The 25081-nt window shown below is 54.7% G+C and overlaps 1 protein-coding gene across 1 annotated transcript; it reads left to right on the forward strand.

Annotated features, from left to right (window-relative positions):
- Window positions 1-37: 37 nt before the first annotated feature.
- On the forward strand, window positions 38-24327 carry PRR12 (proline rich 12). Its single transcript, XM_080909193.1, has 14 exons — window positions 38-535; window positions 2028-2140; window positions 2937-3098; window positions 3178-6470; window positions 6913-7579; window positions 8884-9308; window positions 17057-17173; window positions 17291-17424; window positions 17953-18422; window positions 20893-21018; window positions 21319-21416; window positions 22879-23025; window positions 23213-23308; window positions 23408-24327. Exons 1-14 carry the CDS (start codon window positions 450-452, stop codon window positions 23552-23554), a joined length of 6081 nt encoding a protein of 2026 aa, XP_080765319.1. The 5' UTR covers window positions 38-449; the 3' UTR covers window positions 23555-24327.
- Window positions 24328-25081: the final 754 nt, after the last annotated feature.

The following is a 25081-nucleotide window of genomic DNA, read 5'->3' on the forward strand; positions in this document are numbered from 1 at the left end:
CCCCAGCCGCCTTGTGCAAAGATGGCTGCACCGTGAGCGCAGAGGAGGAGGAGGCGGCGGCGGCGGCGGCGAAAGAGCGAGCACCCAGCGCCCGCACCCACTCCGGGGCCGTCCGGGACGCCCCCTCCCGAGCGCGCTTCCCCCTTCTCTCTTGCAAGCGCCGGGGCAAAGGCGGAGACAGCGGGGTCCCTCCTCCCCCCTTTCCCTCCTCCAGGGGGAACCCCCCCTCCTTGGCTCAGCGGCTGCACCCCTCCTTTGCCCGCCCCTCCGTCCCTGCCCCCTCCCTCCCCCGCCCGGGGCCTTCCCGGGCCTTCGGTGGCCGCAAAGAAAAAAAAAAAGAGAAAGGGAGGAAAAAAGCAGCGGAGGGAGCGGCGGCGGAGGAGAGCGCGCGCGCTCCCCCTCCTTTCCCCCTCCCTCCCCCTCCCCCCAATTTCCACCGCGGCCAATTCATGGACAGGAACTACCCCAGCGCCGGCTTCGGGGACCCGCTCGGCGCCGGGGCGGGATGGAGTTACGAGAGGTCAGCGAAAGCTAGGTAAGGAGCTGAGGGGGGAACCCAGAGAAACGGGCCAAGAGGTGGGGGATTCCTGCCTGGCCTGGGCCTGGGGCCCGCTCGGTAACGCGTGCATCGCCAACTCCCCCTCCGGTTTTTGCAAGGGAGCGGCCTTCTTTGGGTTTGTAACAACGCCGCCGCCCCAGTTTGCAAATTGCAAACTCCGCCAAAGCCAGCTCCGGCTTGCAAAAGAGAGAAACGAAGCAGGCAAGGCGCAAAAACAAATTCGAACCGGGAAGGCCTTGGGAAGATGGGAAGGGTTGGCGAAGCAAGGCCTGGACTTGCCCCCCATCTTTGGATTCCGGGCTTGCTGACCCCTCCCCCCGGGCGCCCCTGGCTCTGCAACTGCGAAGGTGGAGGGAAAGGAGAATTAGCTCGCAGACCTGGGGGGCGCGCACCCCCTTCCAGGTCCTATTGTTCCGGGGCTGCAAGAGGCTGGCCCACTCAGGCCCTCCCCCCTCCAAGAAATTCCCCGCGCAGAGTGGGCAAGGCGCCCCGCCCCCTTCTTAAACTAGGATTCTGTGTGTTGGGGGGGTCCTGAGCTTAGGGACACGCCCCCTTTTGCTCCCCACCTTTCTCAAAGCTGCGAATCCTGGTTGATGGTGTGCTATTTGCCCTCTGATCCAAGGCCACGGATTTGGGCCCTTTCTCGGATAGAGTCGTATCTTTTACCCCGTTGGTGTTTGCGTGTGTGTGCGTGGGCCCTGTGCATGCGTGGCTACCCGCGCGTACACCCGTGAACCTGCCTCTTGCAGTTTAATCTGTGCCGTGTGTCCTCAATCTTCACCTGCCCTTCGTCCTCCTCCCCCTCAACACTTAGCTTTCCCCAGCGTGTACAGATTTTTAGAGTGGGACTTCACACTCGGGACCTTTTCTTCTCCACGGGTGAATTGAACTCCTGTTTGTACACGCACCTGGCTTTGCTTAGGTCGGTGCACTTGAACCTCAGCCCCTGGGGATGCAACGAGTTCGTGTCGGTACTTGTACCTGGGACTTTCCCTGGGTCCTGTCCCCTCCCCAACTTCTCCCCTTGCCATTTGGGACACAAGCTACCTCCTGCTCCTAGCCTGGCTGGATTCCTTTCCTAATTCAGGGTCTGTGCTGTTTCAACGGGTCTAGGGTTGTGCATGTGTCTCCCACAGTGTTGGACCTTTGGCTCTGTTGTGGCGGGAGGGAGGACTCCAAAGAAGGATCACACCTTTCATGTTGACTGCTGTAGACGCTTCCCCTGACTTCCCTCGTCCCCAGTGTGTCCCCGCATGCCCGTGTTTGCAAACGTGGGACTCTTAAGTGCTCCCGAATAGCATCATGTTTTTCTTTTGGCCGCTGCCCCCTCCCATGGGATAACTGGGTTCTCTAATGTTACCTCAGGGTTCTTTGGAGTAACACCTTTAGACATGTGGGAAGTTCCTCCTAGCCCCCTTCTCAAAGGATAGCAGGAGAGGATATTCTGACATCTCTCCCTTGCTCTCAGCTTGGTCTACGGCAGCTCCCGGACTTCCCACCCAGAAACCGACATCTTGCACCGCCAGGCCTACGCGGCCCCCCACCCACTACAAAGCTATGCCACCAACCACCACCCGGCAGGTACGGACTCCCCATCCTGGAGGGCTGGGGCCGGTCTGCCCTTTCAGATATCTGATTGGTTGCTTAAAGTTCCGCCCCTGCTAATTGGCCTTGCTCTGGGTCCTGGACCTCTTTTTGCCACTTCTCCTGTGATTGGTTGCCTCTGAGGCTTTATTTCACGCCGGATTCGTCAGTCCCTTCATGGCGCCGCCCCTTTGCCTCCTATTGGCTGCTACCCATCAGGGGCCCCCAAATCCCACCTTCTCTTCCAGGCTTTTCCTCTCCCTCCAGCCCACCCCCAGTCCTTTCTTTCCCTGTGGGATTCTCTTGGCTGGTTGGCTCCTTTTTCTTCCCTATTGGCTCCAGTTCTTTGGCCCTCCCCCTGTTTGCTTAGAGTAACCTCATCCTCCACCTTGTCCTCAGTACCCACACCTTTGATTTTTAAACCAGTGCAGTCTGCCCCTGCTCTCCTTGTCCTCTCCCCGTTTTCTGCCACTTGCCTTTTATTTTTTCTCCTTCGATTTTTCGTCCGTACTTCTGTGTGCTGGAAATCCAACCCAGAGCCTTCCACAGCCTCCTTCCTTTCCTCCCCACATTCCTTCTTTATTTTAATAAACGCGATAGGGGTCTCATGCAGTTGCTCAAATTGTCTCTGAAGGTCTGATCCCCCTGCCTCAGCCCTCCTGAGTTGAAAGGCACTGAGTCCATTTGCTTATCTTTGGCTCCTCCCTCCAGTCCTGTCCCTGGTTCAGGGCTTTCCCCTGATCCAGCCACCACCACCCCTACCTGGCTGACTTGTTCACTTGTCCATTGTCAGGCCTCTCTGGACTTTTTGACACTGGCCTCCACCACGCGGGCTCAGCAGGGCCCGACGCCTCCGTCATGAACCTCATCTCGGCCCTGGAGTCCCGGGGCCCCCAGCCTGGTCCTTCCGCCTCCTCTCTCCTTTCCCAGTTCCGAAGTCCTTCCTGGCAGACAGGTAAGTGCTGTTCCCAGCGGGCCGGAGAAGGGCTGTCTCCTCCTGGTCCACTCTGACCGATGGTCTTCTTCATCCCCAGCCATGCACACACCGGGCCCCACGGAACTCTTCATCTCTGGTACCCTCCCAGGTTCCAGCACCTTCCCGTCTTCCTCTGCCCTGTCTGCCTACCAGCACCCGGCTTCCTTCGGCAGCCGCCCCTTCCCAGTACCCTCATCCCTCAGCCTCCAGGACCCACCCTTCAGTCCTCCTGCTAATGGGCTCTTGTCCCCCCATGATGTGCTCCACCTGAAACCCTCCCAGGCTGCTACAGTGCCCTCTTCTCTGGGTTTTGAGCGCCTGGCAGGGGGTGGTGTCTTGGGGCCTGCTGGCCTTGGTCCTGCTCAGACTCCCCCTTACCGTCCTGGTCCCCCAGATCCACCTCCACCTCCCCGCCACCTCCCGACTCAGTTCAATCTGCTGGCTTCTTCTTCTGCCGCCTCGGCTGCCGAGCCATCTTCCCCTCAGCTCTACAACTTCTCGGGTGCTGCCCCGGGTCCACCGCCGGAGCGGGCCCTGCCCCGACAGGACACGGTCATCAAACACTATCAGCGGCCTGCCAGTGCCCAGCCCCCACCGCCCCCACCACCAGCCCATTCCTTGCAGCACTATCTGAGTTGTGGAGGCAGCTATCCCTCAATGGGCCACCGGGCCAGCTTGGCTTGCAGCCCCCTGGGAGGGGGGGAACCTTCTCCAGGTGCTGGAGAACCTAGCAAGGGTGGGCCTAGTGGAGCCACAGCTGGAGCAGCTGGCCGGGCTACAGGACCGGAAACTGCTGGGGGAGGTGCGGCTGGGGGTGGGGGTGGGTACCGCCCTATCATCCAGTCTCCGGGGTACAAGACAAGTAAGGGGGGTTATGGGCCAGCCACAGGGGGTGCCACCAGGCCTCCACCACCTCGGTCCACGGCCACACCCAAGTGTCAGAGCCTGGGTGGACCGGCAGCTGCTTATGCTGCTGGGAAAGCTTCTGGAGCTGGTGGGGCCGGGAGCCAGGCATATTCCCCTGGCCAGCCCCAAGGGCTTCTGGGGCCCCAGGCCTATGGGCAAGGATTTGGAGGAGGTCAAGCACAAGACTTAAGCAAAGGCCCTAACTATTCTGGGGGTCCCCCGCAGCCTCCCAGTGGTCCCCCGCCTCCTGGCCTGGCTACCTGTCAGAGTTACTCTCCAGACCAGCTTCAGGGTCAGCTGTATGGGGTGCAGAGTGAGCCTTACCCAGGGCCAGCGGCTCATTCACAGGGGCTCCCCACAGCCAGCCCTTCCCTCAGCTACAGTACTGGTCACTCCCCTGCTCTCTCAGGCCATGGAGGTGGCTGGGGACCCAGTTCTCTGGGAGGGGGCGGGGAGGCCAGCCCATCTCACATTATTCGGCCCCTCCAGTCACCGCCTGCTACTGGCCGCCCTCCTGGTGTTGGCTCTCCAGGAGCCCCTGGCAAATACTTAAGTTCAGTCTTAGCCTCGGCTCCATTCCTGGCACCCCCTGGAGCTAACAGCTATGCAGCCGGAGCAGGTGGCTACAAGGGAAAAGGTGATGGCTCAGAGCTGCTTGCTGGCCCTGGCGGCGCTGCCACTGAGCGCACGGAAGATGAAGAATTTCTGATCCAGCACCTGCTTCAGGCACCTAGCCCGCCTCGGACCTCAGGGGCAGATGGCTTGGTGGGTGAGGATGGGCCCACGGATGCCTCTAAGGGACTTGGGGCCAGTGGTGGAGCCGGTGGACCGCCAGGCACACCGTACGAATTAGCCAAGGAAGATCCCCAGAGGTACCACCTGCAAAGTGTCATCCGGACTAGTGCCAGTCTGGATGAGGGTGCCACAGCCACACTGGAGCTGGGCCTGGGGAGGATGAAGGACAAGAAGAAGGGGCCCGAACGGGGTGGTGAGACTCCTGAGGGACTAGCCACTTCAGTTGTTCACTATGGAGCTGGTGCCAAGGAGCTGGGAGCCTTCTTGCAGAAGAGCCCACCTCCCCCGCCACCCACGGCCCAGGCAACTCAGCCAACGCCCCATGGCCTCCTCTTGGAGGCTGGAGGTCCTGACCTTCCAATGGTGCTGCCTCCACCTCCTCCCCAGCTGCTCCCTTCCGTGCTCAACCATGCCCCCAGTCCCTCACCCAGTGCCCCCAAAGTCGGCGTTCACCTCCTCGAGCCAGCTACCCGGGATGGGGCTCCCCAGCCGCCGCCCCCACCCCCACCACCTATGCCTCTGCAGCTCGAAGCCCACCTTCGCGGCCATGGCCTGGAGCCCACAGCCCCAAGCCCTCGCTTACGACCTGAGGAGAGCCTGGAGCCTCCCGGAGCCATGCAAGAATTACTCGGGGCTCTGGAACCATTGCCACCAGGGCCCGGGGATACCGGTGTGGGACCACCTAACTCAGAGGGCAAGGATCCTGCAGGCGCCTACAGAAGCCCCAGCCCTCAAGGGACCAAGGCACCGCGGTTCGTGCCCCTCACGTCTATTTGCTTCCCTGACTCATTGCTTCAGGACGAGGATCGGAGCTTTTTCCCCACCATGGAGGAGATGTTTGGTGGAGGGGCAGCTGATGACTATGGCAAAGCTGGACAGACCGAGGATGACGGAGACCCCAAAACTGGTGCTGGTCCACCCCCTGGTCCCGCTACTTATGACCCCTATGGACCCTACTGTGGAGGCCGGGCATCTGGGACTGGACCAGATACTCCAGGCCTGGGTCTGGATCCCAACAAACCCCCTGAGCTTCCCTCCACAGTCAATGCAGAACCCCTGGGCCTGATCCAGAGCGGGCCACACCAGTCAGCACCCCCGCCGCCACCTCCACCGCCGCCGCCGCCCGTCGCTGAGCCCAAGGGTGGCCTCACCTCGCCCATCTTCTGCTCGACCAAGCCGAAGAAGCTGCTGAAGACGTCCTCCTTCCACCTGCTCCGGCGCCGCGATCCCCCCTTCCAGACGCCCAAGAAGCTGTATGCCCAGGAGTATGAGTTTGAGGCCGATGAGGACAAAGCCGATGTGCCCGCAGATATCCGCCTAAACCCGAGGCGCCTGCCTGATCTGGTGTCTAGTTGTCGCTCCCGACCAGCCCTCTCGCCGCTGGGAGATATAGACTTTTGCCCACCCAACCCCGGTCCCGATGGTCCGCGTCGTCGTGGCCGCAAGCCCACCAAGGCAAAGCGAGACGGCCCTCCCCGACCCAGGGGGAGGCCCAGGATTCGTCCACTGGAGGGTCCTGCCATGGCAGGGCCCGCCTCCGCCTCCATAACCACTGATGGGGCCAAGAAACCTCGGGGCCGGGGCAGGGGCAGAGGCAGGAAGGCTGAAGAAATGGGAGGCACCCGGTTGGAGCCCCTGAAGCCACTTAAGGTGAGTGGGACTGGGTGTGGGAGGGGTTGGGTTGGAGTGTCTGAGATTGAAGGTGTCAGATGGGCTAGGCAGGCATCAGGCTTGTCACCTAGGGAGCATTCCGGAGTTTCTATGAGATAAAATGTTGTAGTGTGATGCTCACGAGAAGACAGGGTGTCAGGACCCAAGTCTTGTGCCTGGAAGGGTGGGCTGGCATTCATATTCTGTGTGCCCGAATATTGTGGAGGGTCTGGGTCTAGAAGGGACTGTCGGCCTGCCCTCCGGTCTCTTTAAGTACGGTCAGTCGTGTTGAAACCCAAGGCTTCACAGACTGGGTGCAGGAATTTGGAGGTGGTCTAAAGTGAGAAGGGACGTGAGATTCCGGGGTGGATGCCTGGGTCTGAGGGATTAGACCTGAAGCCTGGGCCCCTGGATCATGACACTTCGCTGTCCCCATGTCTAGATCAAGCTGTCTGTGCCCAAGGCTGGCGAGGGTCTGGGAGCACCTTCCAATGATGTCATCTCGGGGGTAGACCACAACAGCCTGGATTCCAACCTGACCCGGGAGAAAATTGAAGCCAAGATCAAGGAGGTAGAAGAGAAGCAGCCGGAGATGAAGTCAGGCTTCATGGCTTCTTTCCTTGACTTTCTCAAGTCAGGCAAGCGACACCCACCACTTTACCAAACTGGCCTGACGCCACCGCTAAGCCCCCCTAAGAGTGTGCCAGCCTCTGTGCCCTCCCGAGGCCTGCAGCCCCCACCGCCCACCGTGCCCACTGTGCCGCACCCGGCACCTTCTGGTCCTTTTGGCCTGGGAGGCGCGTTAGAGGCTGCGGAGAGCGAGGGGCTGGGACTTGGCTGCCCTTCACCCTGTAAGCGGCTGGATGAAGAGCTGAAACGTAACCTGGAGACTCTGCCCTCCTTCTCCTCGGATGAAGAAGACTCTGTGGCCAAGAACCGAGACCTACAGGAGAGCATTTCCTCAGCCATCTCAGCCCTGGACGAACCGCTCCTCACAGGGCCTAAGGACACGTCCACACCGGAGGAGCCGCCTTTAGACACTGGACCTGCAGCCTCCGGTCCACCCCCTCTCCCAAGTCTGCCCAGCACCAACAGCAATGGCACGCCTGGTGAGTTCTTGGGAGGTGGTCCGGGGGTGGGGTGAGGCTTATCAGAGTCAGCAGATAAAGTTGTCTAGGTTATCCATTACTTCAAGGATTTTTATGTTGTGTAGAAAAGCACACTTGACAGATGATTTCCTGGCTGACAGGAAAAAAACCTTTTTTTTTTTTTTTTTTTTTTTTTTCTGTAGACCAGGCTGGCCTTGAACTCGCAGACCCCATGTGCTGGGTGTACTACCACTACCTAGAGGAACATCTTTTAGTGAGCTCTGAGGTTCAGCAGGGGATCAGGGAAGCCTGGTGCTGGGCCCTTGAGGAGGCTGGGGGAGAGAGTAGGGTGTAAGTTTGGGGGCCCGGTAAAGTGGAGCCAAGGGAAGTTTAAGGAACTGTTGGTGGTTGTGAGCCTCAGAAGTGCTCTGAGGAGTAAGCAGTGAGTTCAGTGAGGACTCAGTGGTAGAGCCCCTGCCTAAAATCCCCCAAGGAGAGGCTGGGGGGCGTGGCTCAGTGGTGGAATTCACCAGCAAAGGGACTCATGGTGAGTCTTAATTAGGTTTTCCTAATGAGTGAAAAACCTGGGTTCTATTACTAGCAAAAGTAATTAGGGGGGCTGGAGAGATGGCTTAGTGGATAAGAGTGCTTACTGCTCTTGTAGGGGACCCAGGTTGGGTTCCCAACACCCACATTGCAATTCCCGTTCCAGGGGATCTGGTACCCTCTTCTGCCTTTGTAGGCCCCTGTACATGCATGGTATGCACACGCTTGTGCACACACACACATGCATGTAATTAGATAAATGTCTGTCAAGAGAAAATCAAATCGGTGAAAGAGTAGACAAGGGAGGGGCTTGTAAAGGCCGTGAGCATCCTAGGAGGGAATGGGGACTGGGGGGCTTGCTAGAGAGCTTTGGAGTTGGGAGGCATCGGGATGCGGAGTTAGGAGACTGCTCAGGACTGACAACAGCTTTAGGGCAGTAAGATAGGGTTCAAGAGTTCCATGTAGATGCTGAAGCTACTGTGGCGGACTCCCAGAAGGACCTAGAAATGGACCAAGAAGTGGAGCCTCTACAGGAGAGTCTGTCTCTGCTGTCTACCCTCAGTAAGGACACACGTGGCTTTGTAGATATGCTGGGGGCTCAGTTGCCATTAGGGACACAGGATTTGTAAGGTTAGAAGAGCCGGGCATAGTGACACATGACTGCCGTTCTAACTAGCTCTTAGACTGAAGCAGGGCACTCAGGTTTTGAAGGCCAGCCTGGGCTACATGGTCAATGAATGGCGATAGACCTAATGACTATCTCCCACCCTCTCTCTTAGAGCCCCCACTGCTGGAGGAGAAGCCCCCACCTACTCCACCTCCTGCCCCAACACCTCAGCCTGCCCCACCTCCACCGCCACCCCCAGTTCCAGCCTTGCCCTCACCCGCCCCACTGGTGACTCCTGTGGCTAACTCACCTCCACCACCACAGCCACCTCCTCCACCAGCACTGCCCTCACCACCTCCACCGCCCCCGCCAGCCCCCACAACGGTCCCACCGGTCGCCCCTCCAGAGGAGCCTGCCGCCCCATCTCCAGAGGAACCTGAACCTGCAGATGCTCGGCCTTTGCACCTGGCCAAGAAGCAGGAGACGGCAGCTGTGTGTGGGGAGACGGATGAGGAGGCTGGGGAGAGTGGGGGAGAGGGCATCTTCCGAGAGCGGGATGAGTTCGTCATTCGTGCGGAAGACATACCCTCCCTCAAGGTGAGCCTCAGCAGTGTCCTCAGATGGAGCCTGACCAAGAGGCCGCTGACTGACTAGCTGATGAATGACAGGCCAGGCTGGGTTGGGGTGCAGGCAGGTGGGCTTGCTAGGCTGCTTTTGGGTTCACGGTCTCACTTGGCTGATGGATGGGATGGGTGAAGACCCTTGCTTTCCTTCATCCTGCCCCACCTTCCATGATGTCCCCCAAGCCTTCATGGAGTTGATACAAATGTACTATTTAGGGCTGAGAAACCTTCAGCACTTTTACTGGGTATCAGTCTCTTACATAGCTAATGCAGTCGGAGCAGTTAGTCACCCCCAGAACCTTCATGCCGCTAATACGCCAGTGGGCGCATCTTGCCTGGCAAGGTCCGTTGCTGCATTGAGGGGGGTCGCAGTTAGACTCTTGGTGATTCCATTTCTTGGGGACTTAGATTGGGGGGGGGGGATCCAACCAGAGATTGTAGTCTTCCATTTGTGTATCTGCCACCAACCTGATGCTTCTGTGTAGCTTGTGAGTGTTGTAAGAGATACTTGCCCGAGGACGCTCACGGTGTGGCAGGCTGAGGTTTGTTGTTCTTGTGGTCATTTGGCTTGGCTTTGGTTTGTTTTGAGACAGGGTTTCTCTGTGTGGCTCTGACTGTCCTGGAACTGACTCTGTAGATAAGACTTAGACTGGCCTCAGGTCAGAACTCAGAGAGCCGCCTGTGTTTGCCTCCCAAGTACTGGAATTAAAGGTGTGCACCACCACCGCCTGGCTAGGTTTTTGATTTTTTTTTTTTAAGAGTTATTTATTCTGTGTGTATAAGTACACTGCAGCTGTCTTCGGACACACCAGAAGAGGACATCAGATCCCATTACAGATGGTGGTGAGCCACCATGTGGTTGCTGGGAATTGAACTCAGGACCTCTAGAAGAGCAGTCGGTGCTCTTAACCTCTGAGCCATCTCTCCAGCCCAGATTTTAAGTTCTTGATGTAACTCTGGCCCTGCGAGTGCCAGCCTGCTATCCCAGGTTTCTTGGGGTTGTTACAGGAGGGTCCTAAGTCCAAGACCTTCCTACGGCATAGAGTAGACTGAAAGCCAGCCTGGAAAGTATAGTAAAGAGGTAAATACAAAAGAAGGTCGGGAATGTAGCTCAGTCACTGCCTGTTGATAGAGACCCACTGTCCCGTAGGCAGAGGTTACTTTGGTTTCTCTCTGGTCTCTGTCTCACTGGATAAGACATGCTTTCAAACATGCAGCCGTCCTGCCTCAGTCTCGGGGTTCACCACCATACTTGGTCTAGTCCAGTTTTGCTTTTCTGTTTGTTTTTCTTTGAGACAGGGTCTCTGCAGAGCTCTGGCTGTCCTCGAACTCACAGAGATCTGCCTGCCTCTGCCTTCCGAGTTTTAGGACTAAAGGTGTCTGGCTTCTGGTTTTGTAAATACATATTTATCAGCAACATATCATCTGTGGGTATTTTTCACACCAGTGGTGGAGCAAAACTATAAATAACCAGTAATCTTAAGCCAAGTTCCTGCTTATCTTGTCCCCGGGAAGTTTGGGGTGGCCTCTAGGACGTTTGGTTCATAGGCTTTATGTGACTGGATCAGGATTATGAGGGTACCGAAGGTGTGACCCAGCAATGAAATGCTTGTGTAGGGTGCCCCTGTGAGAGCTTGGTCAAGAGTGATTCTATCCATGGTAGGACATGACAGAGCTCCCGTGAAGCAGAGCTGGTACTTGGCTGGCTGCCATCTCTCTGTTGTTGGCCTTGGGAGGCTGTTAGGCATGTCAGTTGTGGGATTAACCGGTGCCTTTGTGCACATTGTATGTGTTGAGTGTCGGCAGTTTCTTTCTGCAGGCCCCATGGATATTAGATTGAATTCATGACAAGTACAGAAACTTATTTCCTAAGAATCTTTTGAGAGGTGGACCTAACAGTTGGGTGTTTTGTTAGTACTGGGAGTTTAAGGCACTGGATACAGGCCAGGTCTCCCTGAGTTCTCGAGGCTGGCCTGAGCCTCACTGTAAGTGTAATCTGGGCAGATTGCAAGCTTTCTACACGTCTCCTGCCCTGCGTTCTAACCCTGGTGAACAGGGTTCAAAGCTTCTCTAGCCCCATCTTACAGGTCAGAAAGACCAATGGGCCTTTTGAAGGGGCCCATTCACTGACCTACGCTGGGACAGGAGCCAGGGCCATCCATCTGATACTACTGGCCAGCTGGTGTGGGACAGAGAAGGAGCCAGGCAAGGACTCAGATGCTTAAAATACTCCGCAAGTGTGAGCAAAGGCAGGGGGCACAGAGCCCTGAGGCCGTACCTCCTATTGGTGTCAGGGACTCCTAGAGGTGAGCAAGTAGGTGTGTCCTGCACTGGGGTTTACTAGACTCCGTTATATCTCTGCTTAGGAGCTGGGCTGCCATCTTGTCATTCCCCGGCCTCAATTTTCTCAGCCACAGCTGATGACTGGAGGAGCTCTTCCCGGTGTGTAATGATGTGCAGTCATGTGACCTGGCCCATCCTTGTCCGTGACTGTGGCTCCCACACAGAGGGTGTTGGGAATGTTGGACCTGTTTCTGTGGTCTTGGACTGGCTTTTCCTACAACCCTGAGGAAATACTCAGTAAAATACAGAGGTTGTATGTTGTCAGGTTTTGCGTTGATTGATTCTCTTTCTGGCGTTCAACCCCCTCCCCCACCCGCCTGGTCATCTGGGGACTGTTGTTTTGAGGCTGAGGCAGGAAGGTCATTGATTGAACCCATGGCTTCCAGTGCTTGGCAAGTGGAACCAGCAGTCAGAAGTCTGAGGTCAGCCTCAGCTACATAACAGAGTTGAGGTCAGCCTGGGGTACGAGAGGGTTCAAAGGAAGCAAAAGCTAGGGAGGTCTCCTTGGAGGTATTGGGGACCTTACTGAACCCCATCCCATAATCTCTCTGTGTTGGCATCTACTTGGAATTTCTGTGCTTAGGAGGTGGAGACCTGTGGATTTCTTGGGGGCTTGTTGGCCTGTCGGTCTAGCATGATTTGTGAGTTCTGGGCCAGCAGCAAAGCTCGGGAGGGGAAGGCACTTGCTCAGGAACAAGTTTGACCCCCAGCACTCTACAAGGTTGAAGGAAAAGACAGATTCCCACGAGCTGTGTCCAGCCTCCTACTCCAGTCCCCATAGATGTACCCTGACGCCTGCGTGTGTACACATATAAAGGGATTTACATTTATTGCTGAATTCTTAGAAACTAGGACCAGTGAGATCGTTCATGAGATAAAGGCACCTGTCTCATAAATCTGATGGCTCTGGTTTCGTTTCTGGAACCTTCGATGGGGGACTCTAGGCGGGGGCCCTCCTGCTGAGGTACTTCTTCAGTCTTTGAGATGACATTTTAAACTAACTTATTTCCACAGATTAAAAAAAAAAAAAATTCAGGTGAAAGGAGCCATTTGTATACATCTCACTTTAAGCTGAATATTTTAAGCGTCTCCGTGTTGGTGGTGTTTCCTTTGGCTAAATGAAGGGTTAGTAAGATGGTGGACGTTCTTTTTCTGTGCTCCTTGAGTCTTCAAACTCCCTTGTATGTTTTATTCATGTGAGATGCTGGTTAAATGAGTTGGCGGCAAGTGTCGAAGAGCCAAGTGAGGCTGGAACCAGACGGGAGGGACATATAGGCCTTTGATCCTTCCCAGCACTCCGGAGGCCAGCCTGGTCTACAGAGGGGGTCCCAGGATGGCGAGGGTTCCACAGAGAAACCCTGCCTTAAAAAAACAAAAAGAAACTCAACGCAGCGAAAGAAAAGCTGCGTGGGTAGCTAGCTTACTCAATGGACGGTCACTGGCTGCCTTAGCCTCATTGTCTGTAAGAGGAAGGTGACACTTGGACCCAGCCCTCATGCAGGTTGTGACAGTCATCTGAGAGGGATGGTCTTCACAAAGCCCCGTGTGAGGACTGTGGCAGGTTTGCAGAAATGCTAGTGAGAGGCTGGACCGAGAGGGACCGGGAACATGGAGGACTTGGGGACCAAGGCTGAGAGGATGGCTGTTCTTGAAGATGTAGCTTTTTGCTGCTGGCTTCGTTGGTGTCAGCAGGGAGATGAAGGTGACTGGGGGTAAGTTTCAGGCCTAACGAGCGGGATTGGTCACCACCGTCCGTGACTGCCTTCCTGCTGGTGGGATCTTTTTGGGTTTGTTTTCTTCGTAATGGTTTTGCTCTGTTGCTCTGAGCAGCCTTGAACTCTGGCACACAAATTGCCTTGCCTTTCAAGGCATGGTGGCCCGTCCTATAATTCCTGTCCTTAGGCGGGATTGCCACAGGTCGGAGGCTGACTTGGTTTACGTAGAGAGTTGCAGGTCACTGGACCCAGCTAACCTTTCTTCTTAAATGCTGCACCTGGGTGTGTGTCGCTCACCTGCTCACGTTCCTGTTGCCAGCAGCGGTTCATGCTTAGCTCATCTTACATAGGTCACATTCCCAGGAAATAATCAGGTTGGTCCACTCATCCTCAGGTACCAAGATGGAGATCAGTGATCGGCCTGCCCATTGGCTGTCTAAAGTCACACGTCCTGCAGGGAGCTAGCCATCTCAGTATGGGGGCCACTTCCTAGTCCGGCACTGGGTGTGGTTGGTTATGATGGACAAGAAGAGAGCCGGGAAGTACAGGCCTTAAAGAACGGGGAGGACAGAAGGTGTGATGTCCGGGGTCACTCCTGAAGAGTGAAAACAGGGAGCTTACTCTCCTGGAGAGGTCAGTTGGGTTCTTCACAAGCACAGATCCTTTCCAGCACCAGGGCAGGCTCCTGCCCTCTCGTGGCCTCCATGGGTACTGCACGCAGGCGCACATTCCCACTCACAGACACATAATAAAACCAGCAATGAAGACTCAAAAGCCCAGTTGAAAAAGAACAGAGGGGCAGAGAGGAAGAGGGGTTGGTGCCTGATGAGGAGCCCCAAAAAAGGCTTCCTGGACGTCTCCTGAAGAACCGGAACAGTGAGTTTTGTATTCACATTCATTGATTGGGCAAGAAAGCCTGAGGGGGCGTGGACCCATTGGCTCAGAGAGTCCCGGATGTGGCTGCCTGATGCATGAGGCCTGGTGCCCCTTAGGGCAGGGTTAGGAGATGACATTGACACATTGTTTCCCTGGCAGGCTACAAGGCTGTGTTTGGGGTCCCGAGAATATTTTAGAGTTGAGCAGATAAGGTCAGTTAAAGATAACACTATACAGAAATTATTTTTATTGAATATCCTCTACATTTACATTTCAAATGTTATCCCCCTCCTCCCCCGAAATACACTTATTTTGGGGGTACTTCTGACATAGCCTGTGATGTCTTAAAGTGGATTGGGAGCCATGTGGGAGCTCACAAGAAAGGACCGAAGTGTGGAGTAGCTGAATTCCTCCTGTATCTCCGTGCTTTCTGTTGGGTGAGTTCTTAGAACTCCTTGACATGCACATAACTGATTCAAGAGTCAAAACCCATATTCTTCTGGTCCGCAAAGCAGCCATTTGCATTCAAGTACTCATCACCTCTATTCCGAGAGGTTTTTGTTTTTGTTTTGTTTTGCTGTTTTTTTTTTTTTTTTTTTTTGCTTTTCAAGACAGAGTTTCTCTGTGTGATAGGCCTTGGTGTCCCTGGAACTCACTCTGTAGACCAGGCTGGCCTTGTAGACCAGGCTGGCCTTGAACTCCCCAGGATCCTCCTGCCTCTGTCTCTCGGTTTCAGGAAACATTCTTGGGTCTCAATCTGTAACCCAGGCTGGCTTCAACCTTAAGTCAGTCTTCCTCAGATGTCCCAAAATCAGATTGCCACACCTGGCTTCGAGCTAAAACACTGGGGTGGAGGATGTAAGAGATAGGTCAAGAGGGGCAGCCTAGGCCAGGCAGTGGTGGCGAACGCTGTTAATTAATCCCAGCACTTGGGAGGCAGAGACGGGCAGATCTCCGTAAGTTTGAGGCCAGCCTGTCTTTGTGGCGCTTCGTGCGGTGTTTCACGTGGCATATTGAGCCACTCCCCAGTCTCACTGGGAGAATTCTAGGCAGGCGCTCCGTCTTTGAACCACACACCTCTTACTCCTTACTGCAGGATTCTAGGTAAGCACTCTACCATTCGACTATATCCCCTGAACTCTTTCCTTCTTGAAATAGTGCTCTAGTATGTATCTGGAAGCTCGCTTTGAGATCTCTCTCTCTCTCTCTCTCTCTCTCTCTCTCTCTCCTTTCAAAAAGAGATTTATTTATTTACTTATTTATTATATATAACTACACTGTCGCTGTCCTCAGACACACCAGAAGAGGGCGTCAGATCTCATTACAGATGGTTTTTGAGCCACCATGTGGTTGCTGGGAATTGAACTCAGGACCTCTGGAAGAGTCAGTGCTTTTAACCACTGAGCCATCTCTCCAGCCCATGGCTTTGCTCTCAATCCCGCCTCAGCCTCCTAAGAAGTAGAGCTGATGCTCCCGTTCTGTTTTCCTGTGTGTGTCTTGCTGCCTGTGCCCTGAATGCCTCATGGAAAGCCTTGCAGTTGTCACTGTCTCCTTCAGACTGTTGCGCCCAACAACAACAGCCTGTAGCTTGTGGCTGATAAACGGAACAGATGTCTTGCTCACAGCTTTGGAGACTGGAAGTCAAAGGTCAGCCTCCTAGCAAATCTGGTTTATGGCCAAGCCTTCTTCCTGGTTGCTGGATGGTACCTTCAGGCTGTGTCCCTAAAAAAAGGGGGCTGGGTAGATTGTCCTTGGCCTCTCTAAAGATTTGTTTTTATTTATATATGTGTCTTTGGAAGTGTATGTTATATGTGCAGGCTCTTGGAACCTGTCTTAATGTGTGCTGGGGACTGAACTTGGAAGAGCAGTAACGGATGAGCCTCCAACTTTTGCCTCTCAACCTAATCCTCCTAAATTTTCTATTATCGCATCAGAAGTTATTGATTAGTTATGTCTGCCTTATATAGCTCTGTATTCAGATATGTCAAGATCTGGGCTCTATTAGTGATGTCTGCTGTGAGTACGAGCCCCTATATGAGGCCAGCATGCTAGATGCTTGAACTGGTGCAGTTTACTTACACGTGCTTTTTTTTTTTTTTTTTTTTTTTTTTAATGGCTCCTGGATGAGTCACGTGAATGTAAAGAATGTGTTCTAACAGTACCTGCTGAACAGGAGGCACAGAGAGGGTCTTGGTAAAATTCACATACAGAAGTGTCTGTGTGTCTTTACTGCTATCATCCTGGGTCTAGCAAGTATCCGTGTGTCACTAATGGTGGATGGGTGTTGGGGTGAATCCTACTTAAATAACAAAGTCCGAACTCTGAGGCTTAAGCAGCAGAGAAGGAGGCTGGGCCTGATGGTGCAGGCTGCCATCTTCAGTGCAGACACTGGGAGGCTAACCCAGAAAGATGGCAGCTTGGTGAGACTTTGACTTAGTTGGCTGGGCGCAGAAGGTTGTGCCTTGCTTTCATCAGTGAGGACTTGGGGACATTTAGTCAGATACTAGGGAAGACATGGGTGAAATCAGGCTTCATCCTGGGGCTGAGGGAATCGTGAGACAGTATCTTGCTTGCCTGGTACTTGCGATGGGTTGTCAGTTGTCTCCTGCCTCAGCTGGGATTAGAGGTGTGAGCGACAAAGTCTCCAGCAGGGCAGGGGTGAGGGTAACCTCACCAGCAGGGCAGGGGTGAGGGTAACCTCACCAGCAGGGCAGGGGTGAGGGTAACCTCACCAGCAGGGCAGGGGTGAGGGTAACCTTGTAGGTGTTCTCGGTCTCTTTCTCCTCAGCTGGCCCTGCAGACCGGCCGTGAGCCCCCACCCATCTGGCGTGTCCAGAAGGCCCTTCTGCAGAAGTTCACTCCAGAGATCAAGGATGGCCAGAGGCAGTTTTGTGCTACTAGTAATGTAAGTGGGGGAGAGCGCTCGACCCTGGGGTCCCTCTCCGCAGGGCGGAAGCCTCCATCTCTGGAGGCGGGTCGGGAGCACAGGCCAGCGCTCACGGCATGTTTGCTTTCTCCGCAGTATTTGGGTTATTTTGGGGATGCAAAAAACCGGTACCAGCGCCTCTATGTGAAGTTCTTGGAGAATGTCAACAAGAAGGATTATGTGAGGGTGTGCGCCCGGAAACCCTGGCACCGGCCCCCACTGCCAGTCAGGTACCAGCAGTGGCAGGAGAGTTGAGGGGGGAGGTGTGAAGCTGAGGGGGGGTGTGAAGCTGAGGGGGGAGGTGTGAAGCTGAGGGGGGAGGTGTGAAGCTGAGGGGGGAGGTGTGAAGCTGAGGGGAGAGGTGTGAAGCTGATGGGGGGTGTGAAGCTGAGGGGGGAGGTGTGAAGCTGAGGGGGGAGGTGTGAAGCTGGTTTCATACACAGGACATAGAGCTTTACATGAGGGAGATCGAGTCAGGAGACACAGCTCTCAGAAGGAGAAAGAGAAACATGGCGGGGGATGCAGTCCCGGAGAGGCGGGCAACAAAGACCCAGAGGGAGGGAGACAGACATTTCCAGAGAGGTCGGGACCCAGAGGAAGGAAGGAGGAGAGAGGCTTAGAGAGGTAGGGAGAACAGAGACCTCCCCATCCAGAAGAAGGAAAGCACAAACATTTAGCAGTATGAGATAGACCTTGGGGTCCCAGAGAATAGCGGGGGTCTTCAGCCTGTGATGACAGTCTCTTTTGTCCTTTTCCAGACGGTCTGGGCAGACCAAGGGCCCTACCCCTGTTGGGGGCAACTCTGCACCTCCGTCTAAGGCCCCAGCCCCGCCTCCTAAGCCTGAGACCCCCGAGAAGATGACATCAGAGAAGCCTCCAGAGCCAACCCCTGAACCTGCTGTACCCGAGCCCCCTGCCCCAGAGAAGCCATCCCCACCCCGACCCGTGGAGAAGGAGAAGGAAAGGGTAACCCGTGGTAGCGATCGGCCTTTGAGGAGTGAGCGCACCACCAGTGGGCGGCAAATGCGGACTGACAGGAGCCTGGCCACAGGGCAGTCCACCACCTCCCGGCTGCCCAAAGCCAGGCCCTCGAAGGTGAAGGCCGAGCCACCTCCAAAGAAGAGGAAGAAGTGGCTGAAGGAGGCGGTGGGTAGTGCATCAGCAGGTGATGGTCCTGGGGGCAGCTCATCGGACTCCGAGTCCTCCCCTGGCGCACCCAGCGAGGATGGTAGGTTTCAGCAGCTGCAGGCAAAGGGGGTCACATAGGGAGGGAACAGTGGCACGAGGGTCCAGGGTGACACCAGCTTGAGGGCTGTGGGCAGCCTCTACCAAATGGGGACCATGGGGACTCCCCAGGTGATAACCACTTTCTTGTGTAACTAGTTTGTGTCTGCTAAGGCCTTGGTACGTTGCTCCATTTTTGGGGCAGGCATAAGATGTTATAATTCTTTAGTCTGTCTTCCAGCTAAAAAGCAGCTGAGGACTTTAGAAAGTTCAGAACCAGTCCTGAGCTTCGGTCCCATTCAGTTCAAGCTACTTAGTGAGACCCTAACTCAAAAGATAAAGTAAAAACAGCCATATGGGACTCAGGGGGTGGCGGCAAACACCTTTAATGCCAGCACTAGAGAGGCATGTGGCTCTCTGGGTTTGAGGGCCAGCCTGGTCTACAGATGGAGTTCCAGGGCTATATAGGAAGCCTCGGTCTCAAGGGGAAAAAAGAAAGCCCAAAGGAAAAAAAACAAAATAAACTTCCAAAACAAAGCTAAGATGTAACTCAATGTTTGAATCTCCTATACTGCAAAATGAATAAATAATAAATAAATAAAACTTAAACACCGTAAGCAGGGCTGGAGAGATGGCTCAGTGGTTAAGAGCACTGATTGCTCTTCCAGAGGTCCCGAGTTCAATTCCCAGCATACACATGGTGGCTCACAACCATCTGATACCTTCTTCTGGAGTGTCTGAAGATAGCTACACTGTATATTACATATAATAAATAGATCTTTAAAAAAAAAAAAAAGCAGGCTGAGCAAGCCATGGAGAGCAAACCAGTAAGCTTTCCGTAGCCTCTGCATCAGCTCCTACTACGGTATTTCTGCCCTGGTTGAGTTCCTGTCCTGATTTCCTTCCGTGATGAAAAGGGTTATGGAAGTGTATGCCAAATAAACCTTTAAAAATAAATAAATAAATAAATAAAATAAACACCGTAAGCAGGCGAGGAAGCAGGCATCAGGACAGAGCACCTGCTGTGGGTGGGAAGCGTTCTTTATGTTCATCAAAGGGTGGTTTTCCTTCATAACAGGTTGATCCTTAGATGTTGGACCAGGCTGTATCCTGGGCCCAGAGATACTGGTGCTTTGGGTGACCCTGAGAAAGGCGGGGCCTTTTGTTTCCTGACCTTGCCTGGTCTCAGGCAGCTCCTGAGGGAGAATCTTAGCTAGAGTTGGCCCCACAAGAGCTCCATGTCAGCTGGATGTCCTGCTGTGTCCCTGATGGGGCAGGAGGATTGTCATGAGTTTAGAGGGTTGGGCTGTCTACACAGCCTGTTGTCTTGTCTCCAGGATAACAGCGACAGCCCTGTTCTCCTGGGTTTGCTTCCTTTCCTGTACCGTTTGGCTCTCAATGGCTAACGTGGCATACCTCAGGATCTGAGGGAATGCACGTTTATTCTGTTTGTCTTCTGCCTGTACGTCTGCACCCTGTGTATTCCTGGTGCAGTGGAGAAGGTTTTGGATCCCCAAGACCTAGCGCAGGTGGTTGTGAGCTACCACATGGTGCTGTGTCCGCTTGAGCTCTTGGTGCTTCTACCCACTGAGCCATCCCCACCCGCCATTTAATTTCTTCAACTTAGTTCGTATTCATCTATTCCCCCCGCCCCCCCCTTTTTTTTTTCTCTTTCTGTTGAGACGATTTCATGTAGCCCAGACTACCTTGTAACTGGCTATGGGCTTGTAACTTTTTTTTTTTTTAAATATTTATCTTATTTATGAATACACCATTGCTGTCTTCAGACACACCAGAAGAGGGCATCAGATCCCATTACAGATGGTTGTGAGCCACCATGTGGTTGCTGGAAACTGAACCTATGGAAGAGCAGTCGGTGCTCTAACCACTGAGCCATCTCTCCAGCCCCTAACTCTTGAGCTTCTAATCTACTGTGCCCACCTCTGCCAGCACAAGCGTACTTCGCATAGTTTGCTGCTGGGCATTGGCGTAGGAGCCAGGTTTTGTTGTCGTGTGCTAGATCAGCACTCTAGCTGCTAAGCTAATCAGTCCTGCCCCCTGACCTCCGTTTTGGTTTGTTTGTATCTCACTGTGCAACTCTGGTTGGCCTTAAACTCACAGAGCTCTACCTGCCTCTGCCTCCCAAGTGCTGGGATTAAAGGTGTGCGCCACCGCTGCTGCTCTCTGTCTTGATTCGATGTTTGGGTAACTAACTTTGTCTCTATAGGTTTTAATGGGGCCGCACTGAGTCAGGTCCACTTCACTGGTCCTGAACAGGTCTTGTCACTCTGCTCTTGGGATCTTGGCCTGGCCAAGCTAAAACACTTTGTTCTTTGAGCTCAGTCATGGAGGCATCCTTAACAGGGGCTCACCTGTGCCCTGCTAGCTGGGGTCTGCACCATGAGTCATTGCCATTGGAAGTAGTGTCTACCGCACAGTGACCTCCCAATGAGCCTGTCCCGTGTCTTCCCCAGAGCGGGCAGTTCCAGGACGGCTGCTGAAGACACGGGCCATGCGAGAGATGTACAGGAGCTATGTGGAGATGCTGGTGAGCACAGCCCTGGACCCAGACATGATCCAGGCCCTGGAGGACACTCATGGTGAGCTGGAGCAGGCTAGGGGCCTAGACCTCAGAGGAGGGATATGGAGTTATGGGTGGGTCCTGGCTTCCTGAGGCTGAGGATTGGGCTCGGGAGGAGCGTTAAGCTCTGAGGAGAGGGAGAGACTTGTGAATTGGTGTAGGGTAAGCACTGGACACGTCAGTCCTTTGAGATGAAAGCTGACACCGGCGAAGGAACTCTGGTCCTGGGTTCAGTGGTCTCGGGGAGCAGGGGACTTGGGGACCCCTGACAAACCCTGTTCATGGGAGCTGCTGTCTGCTGACACCCCTGCTCTTACAGATGAACTCTATCTCCCACCCATGCGGAAGATTGACGGCCTCCTCAATGAGCACAAGAAGAAGGTCCTGAAGCGGCTGTCACTGAGCCCAGCTCTGCAGGTGCCTGGGGGGCTGAGAGGGGATTGCGTGGGGCCCGGATCAGGTGTGGAGACCGGGCTGTGGGTTGTCAGCAATTTGAGGTCACTTGAGTAGCTCCCCTACAGTGGAGGTCAGGAGGGGTTATTCCAAGCTCACTGCGGTCCTGAGCTTGGTCTGGAGAGGGTTCCTAGCAGCTACACTGGGAAGCGGGCCTGGGCCTGAGGCTTTTGTCTGGTCACCCTGTCACCTGCCCCTGTGAGACAGAACTGTCAAATCCTGGGCTCATTTCTGCCTGTCAGTTCCCTTTGGAACGGCCCGTCGTGCTGGATGGTACATCCCAGGGCCACCTGAGGATCGCGAGTGCCGGGGATTCTAGTCCTGATACCGTGGGTCTGGAAGTGTGGCTCACTTGGTGGCGTGCTTGAGGCCCCGGGTTGTCCGGACATGGCGGATGCCTGATGCTATTCACGCTGTAAACATGTGAGGCTCGTTCTGTCTGGAGGATTCAGATTGTCACTGAGAATTCTGGGATAGCATATCAGGTTGTCTTGGAGACTCCTGGCAAGATGTTAGTCTGGCTTTTAAATAAAAGTGTGAAATTTGTCTGTTTCTAAGGATTCTAGTTAATGCGTTTAATATGCTGTTTTGTTTTTTAGGCTTGCTTGTTGGTTGGTTTGGTTTGGTGTGGCTGAGACGGGGTCTTACTAGGTAGTCTTGGCTATGTTGGAACTTGCTGTGTAGACCGGCTGTGTCGTTCCAGTTCTGTGGGGGTTTGGTTGGGGCAGGAGAATCAAAACTCAAAGGCATCATGGACTACTTAGTGCGGTCATGTTACAAGACTCAAAAGTAGTTGTGTGGTGGTTTGTTCCTGCAGTCCCCGTGCTTGGAAGGGAAAAGGCGTGTGCATCTCTGTGGGTTTAGGTCAGCCAGGGCCGAGTAGTGAGATTCCGTCTTTTTATAAAGAAGGAGAGAGAAGACTCAGGGGTTGGGACTAGGCGACCTCCATACGTCTGAGTCGGATGTTCAGCATGTGGTTGGCACAGTTCTGGGATAGGTGAGGCTGGCACTGTGAATCGGGATGCATAACTTTAGGGGTGTGTGTGTGTGTGTGTGTGTGTGTGTGAGTGTGTGTGTGTGCGCGCGCGCGTGCGTGTGTGTCCGTTACCTCATATCTGCAGTTGTGAACCAGTCCATAGGGCTCTAAACCTGGGCTGTCTGCGAGAGCAAAGCTGTCTCTCCAGTCTGTGGAGCACATAATTTGGGGTGTACAGAATGGTAGGTAGGCTGTGGGTCTTGGGAGATCTGAGGCCACGCTAGGATCACAGGGGCGGGTCAACCAGGCCTAGGGGACAAAATATACCTGCAGGTCTTTTGGAATTGTCTTGGGACACTGAGGCCTACACGATGCAAGGATCTGAGAACTGGAGTTGGGTGACAGGTGCGGGTCCAGGGAGGTGGCCCCTGACCCTTTGGCTTCCCGCAGGATGCACTGCACACGTTCCCACAGCTGCAGGTGGAGCAGACTGGAGAAGGATCCCCCGAAGAGGGTGCCGTGAGGCTGCGGCCGGCAGGGGAGCCCTATAACCGAAAGACGCTCAGCAAGCTCAAGAGAAGCGTCGTGCGGGCCCAGGTAGGACTCTCGGCCCGGGAGGGGTGACACTGGGAGGGGTGGCTCTGGGAGGGGTGACTCTGGGAGGGGTGACTCTGGGAGGGGTGGCGCTGGGAGGGGTGACTCTGGGAGGGGTGACGCTGGGAGGGGTGGCTCTGGGAGGGGTGGCGCTGGCCAAGCACGTGAGCATGTGCTCCTCTGTCTGCAGGAGTTCAAGGTAGAGCTGGAGAAGTCGGGGTACTACACCCTCTACCACTCTCTGCACCACTACAAATACCACACATTTCTGCGCTGCCGAGACCAGGTGAGCACCAGCCTCCGCCCCTCCGTCCTCCTCAGTCTCCGGGTCCTGGCCCCGTCCCTTCCCTAACCATCCTTCCTACTCATTTCTTCTTCCCCGCAGACCCTGGCCATCGAGGGTGGTGCCGAGGACCTGGGTCAAGAGGAGGTGGTCCAGCAGTGCATGAGGAACCAGCCGTGGCTAGAGCAGCTGTTTGACTCTTTCAGTGACCTGCTGGCCCAAGCACAGGCTCACAGTCGCTGTGGGTGACCACACCCTGCCTGGTGAGGAGGGCACCTCCTCCACGAACTGAGAACTGAGAACAGCTCCAGAAATGTCCTCCGGAGCTGACTCGTAGGCTCCCTTGCTGCCAGGAGGGAAGGGGTCGTCCTCAGCCAGGGTGTGTCCACACAGCCCCCCCCCCTTTATTCCCTTTCACTCCCTCCCCCATTCGTGTACAGAGAAATTATTTATATATATGTATAAATGTCTATTTAGTAACACTTGCCCTGTCCCCTGGCCCAGCCCCTCCCCCCGACACGGCCATTGCCCCTGCCCCTGCACCGTGTACATAATGTATAGGAAAATTTTATGTATGGTTGAGGGAGGCAGGGTGGCTTGAGAGAACTGGGGAACCCCCCCATCTCCCCTCCAAGCTTCCCCCTCCAGGCCAACATCTTTACTAAAGGCTGCTCTCCAAGGGCGTGTGGCGTTGGGTGGGAGTGGCCAAACATCTTGTTAATTATTTTTAATCTTATTTATTGTACATACCTGGGGTGGGGGAGGGGTGGAGGGGGAGGGGGAGGAGACTCCCCTTGCCCTGCCCCTCCTGTTCCCTTTTCTACAGCGATCTGTCTCTCCCACCCTCCACCCTGCTTCCCCTTGTCTTCTCAATGTGGTTCTATTTTTTAATGCCTCTCTCTCTCTCTGCCGGGTCCCTGCTCCCTTCTGCCCTCTTCCCACCTCTCCTCGACCTTCTGCTTTTCCTCGGGCGCTGTACAACTCACCTTGTATACACTGTGTACACACAACCAGCCAAACGAAACCCAACAGCAACACTTTACCAACGGGCTGGAGTGCTCTGTCTGCGGCGGTGTGTGGGCCTGGGCAGTGGGGGCAAGGGCGCAAAGAAACTTGGATGAAGTACCACTTAGGTATATAACCTAGGGTCAGTGTATGTGTGACCTCGAAATTTAATGACCTCAAACAAGTGTGGATTTTGTTACGGTTTGTCAAGATCGAGGGTTGGGGTGGGCAGGGATCTGTCCCCAGGAACCACTGTAGTTGCCGTCTTCCCGACTGCCCGGGGGAATTATGGCTGTAGGATTCCCATGTAAGGTTTTTGTTTGGCTATGGGCAGGTGGCCTCAGTTCTTCACCGTGTGACGTTTCCATGAACCCACTGAGTTTTCGTAAAATCTGGTTTTGGACAAGGAGGAAACTCTAAAACATCCACCACTGGCCTTGTTGCAGAACTCCTAGAAAGCCTTGTGGGACTGGAGAGGTAGCTCAGTGGTTAAGGGAACTGGCTGCTCTTGCAGAGGACCCCTTTTCTCTTCCCACATTGGATGACTTACACAGAAGGCAATTGAACTCCCTTTTTCATCTCATGTAGCTTAAGCCTATGAAGTAGCTGTGGCTGACAAACTTCGAACCCCCCTGCCTCTACTTCCCAAGTGCCAGGATTACAGATGTGTACCACCCCACCTGGTTAAATTCCACTGTTAAAGAATGCCTGAATAATGTGCTTTGCAGGCTGCTTGCTGGAGAGCAGGTGTCAGGATCTGGGTAGCAGTCA

The sequence above is a fragment of the Micromys minutus genome (assembly GCF_963924665.1).
Source record: "Micromys minutus genome assembly, chromosome: 32".
In the NCBI taxonomy this organism is placed as follows: domain Eukaryota; kingdom Metazoa; phylum Chordata; class Mammalia; order Rodentia; family Muridae; genus Micromys; species Micromys minutus.

Excerpts from the sequence above, each read along its gene's own strand:
- PRR12 (XM_080909193.1), top strand. The coding sequence starts at position 450 with ATGGACAGGAACTACCCCAGCGCCGGCTTCGGGGACCCGCTCGGCGCC. Across the intron at positions 2,141-2,936 it reads CACCAACCACCACCCGGCAG|GCCTCTCTGGACTTTTTGAC; the intron begins GTACGGACTCCC and ends GTCCATTGTCAG. Across the intron at positions 17,174-17,290 it reads AGTTTTGTGCTACTAGTAAT|TATTTGGGTTATTTTGGGGA; the intron begins GTAAGTGGGGGA and ends CTTTCTCCGCAG.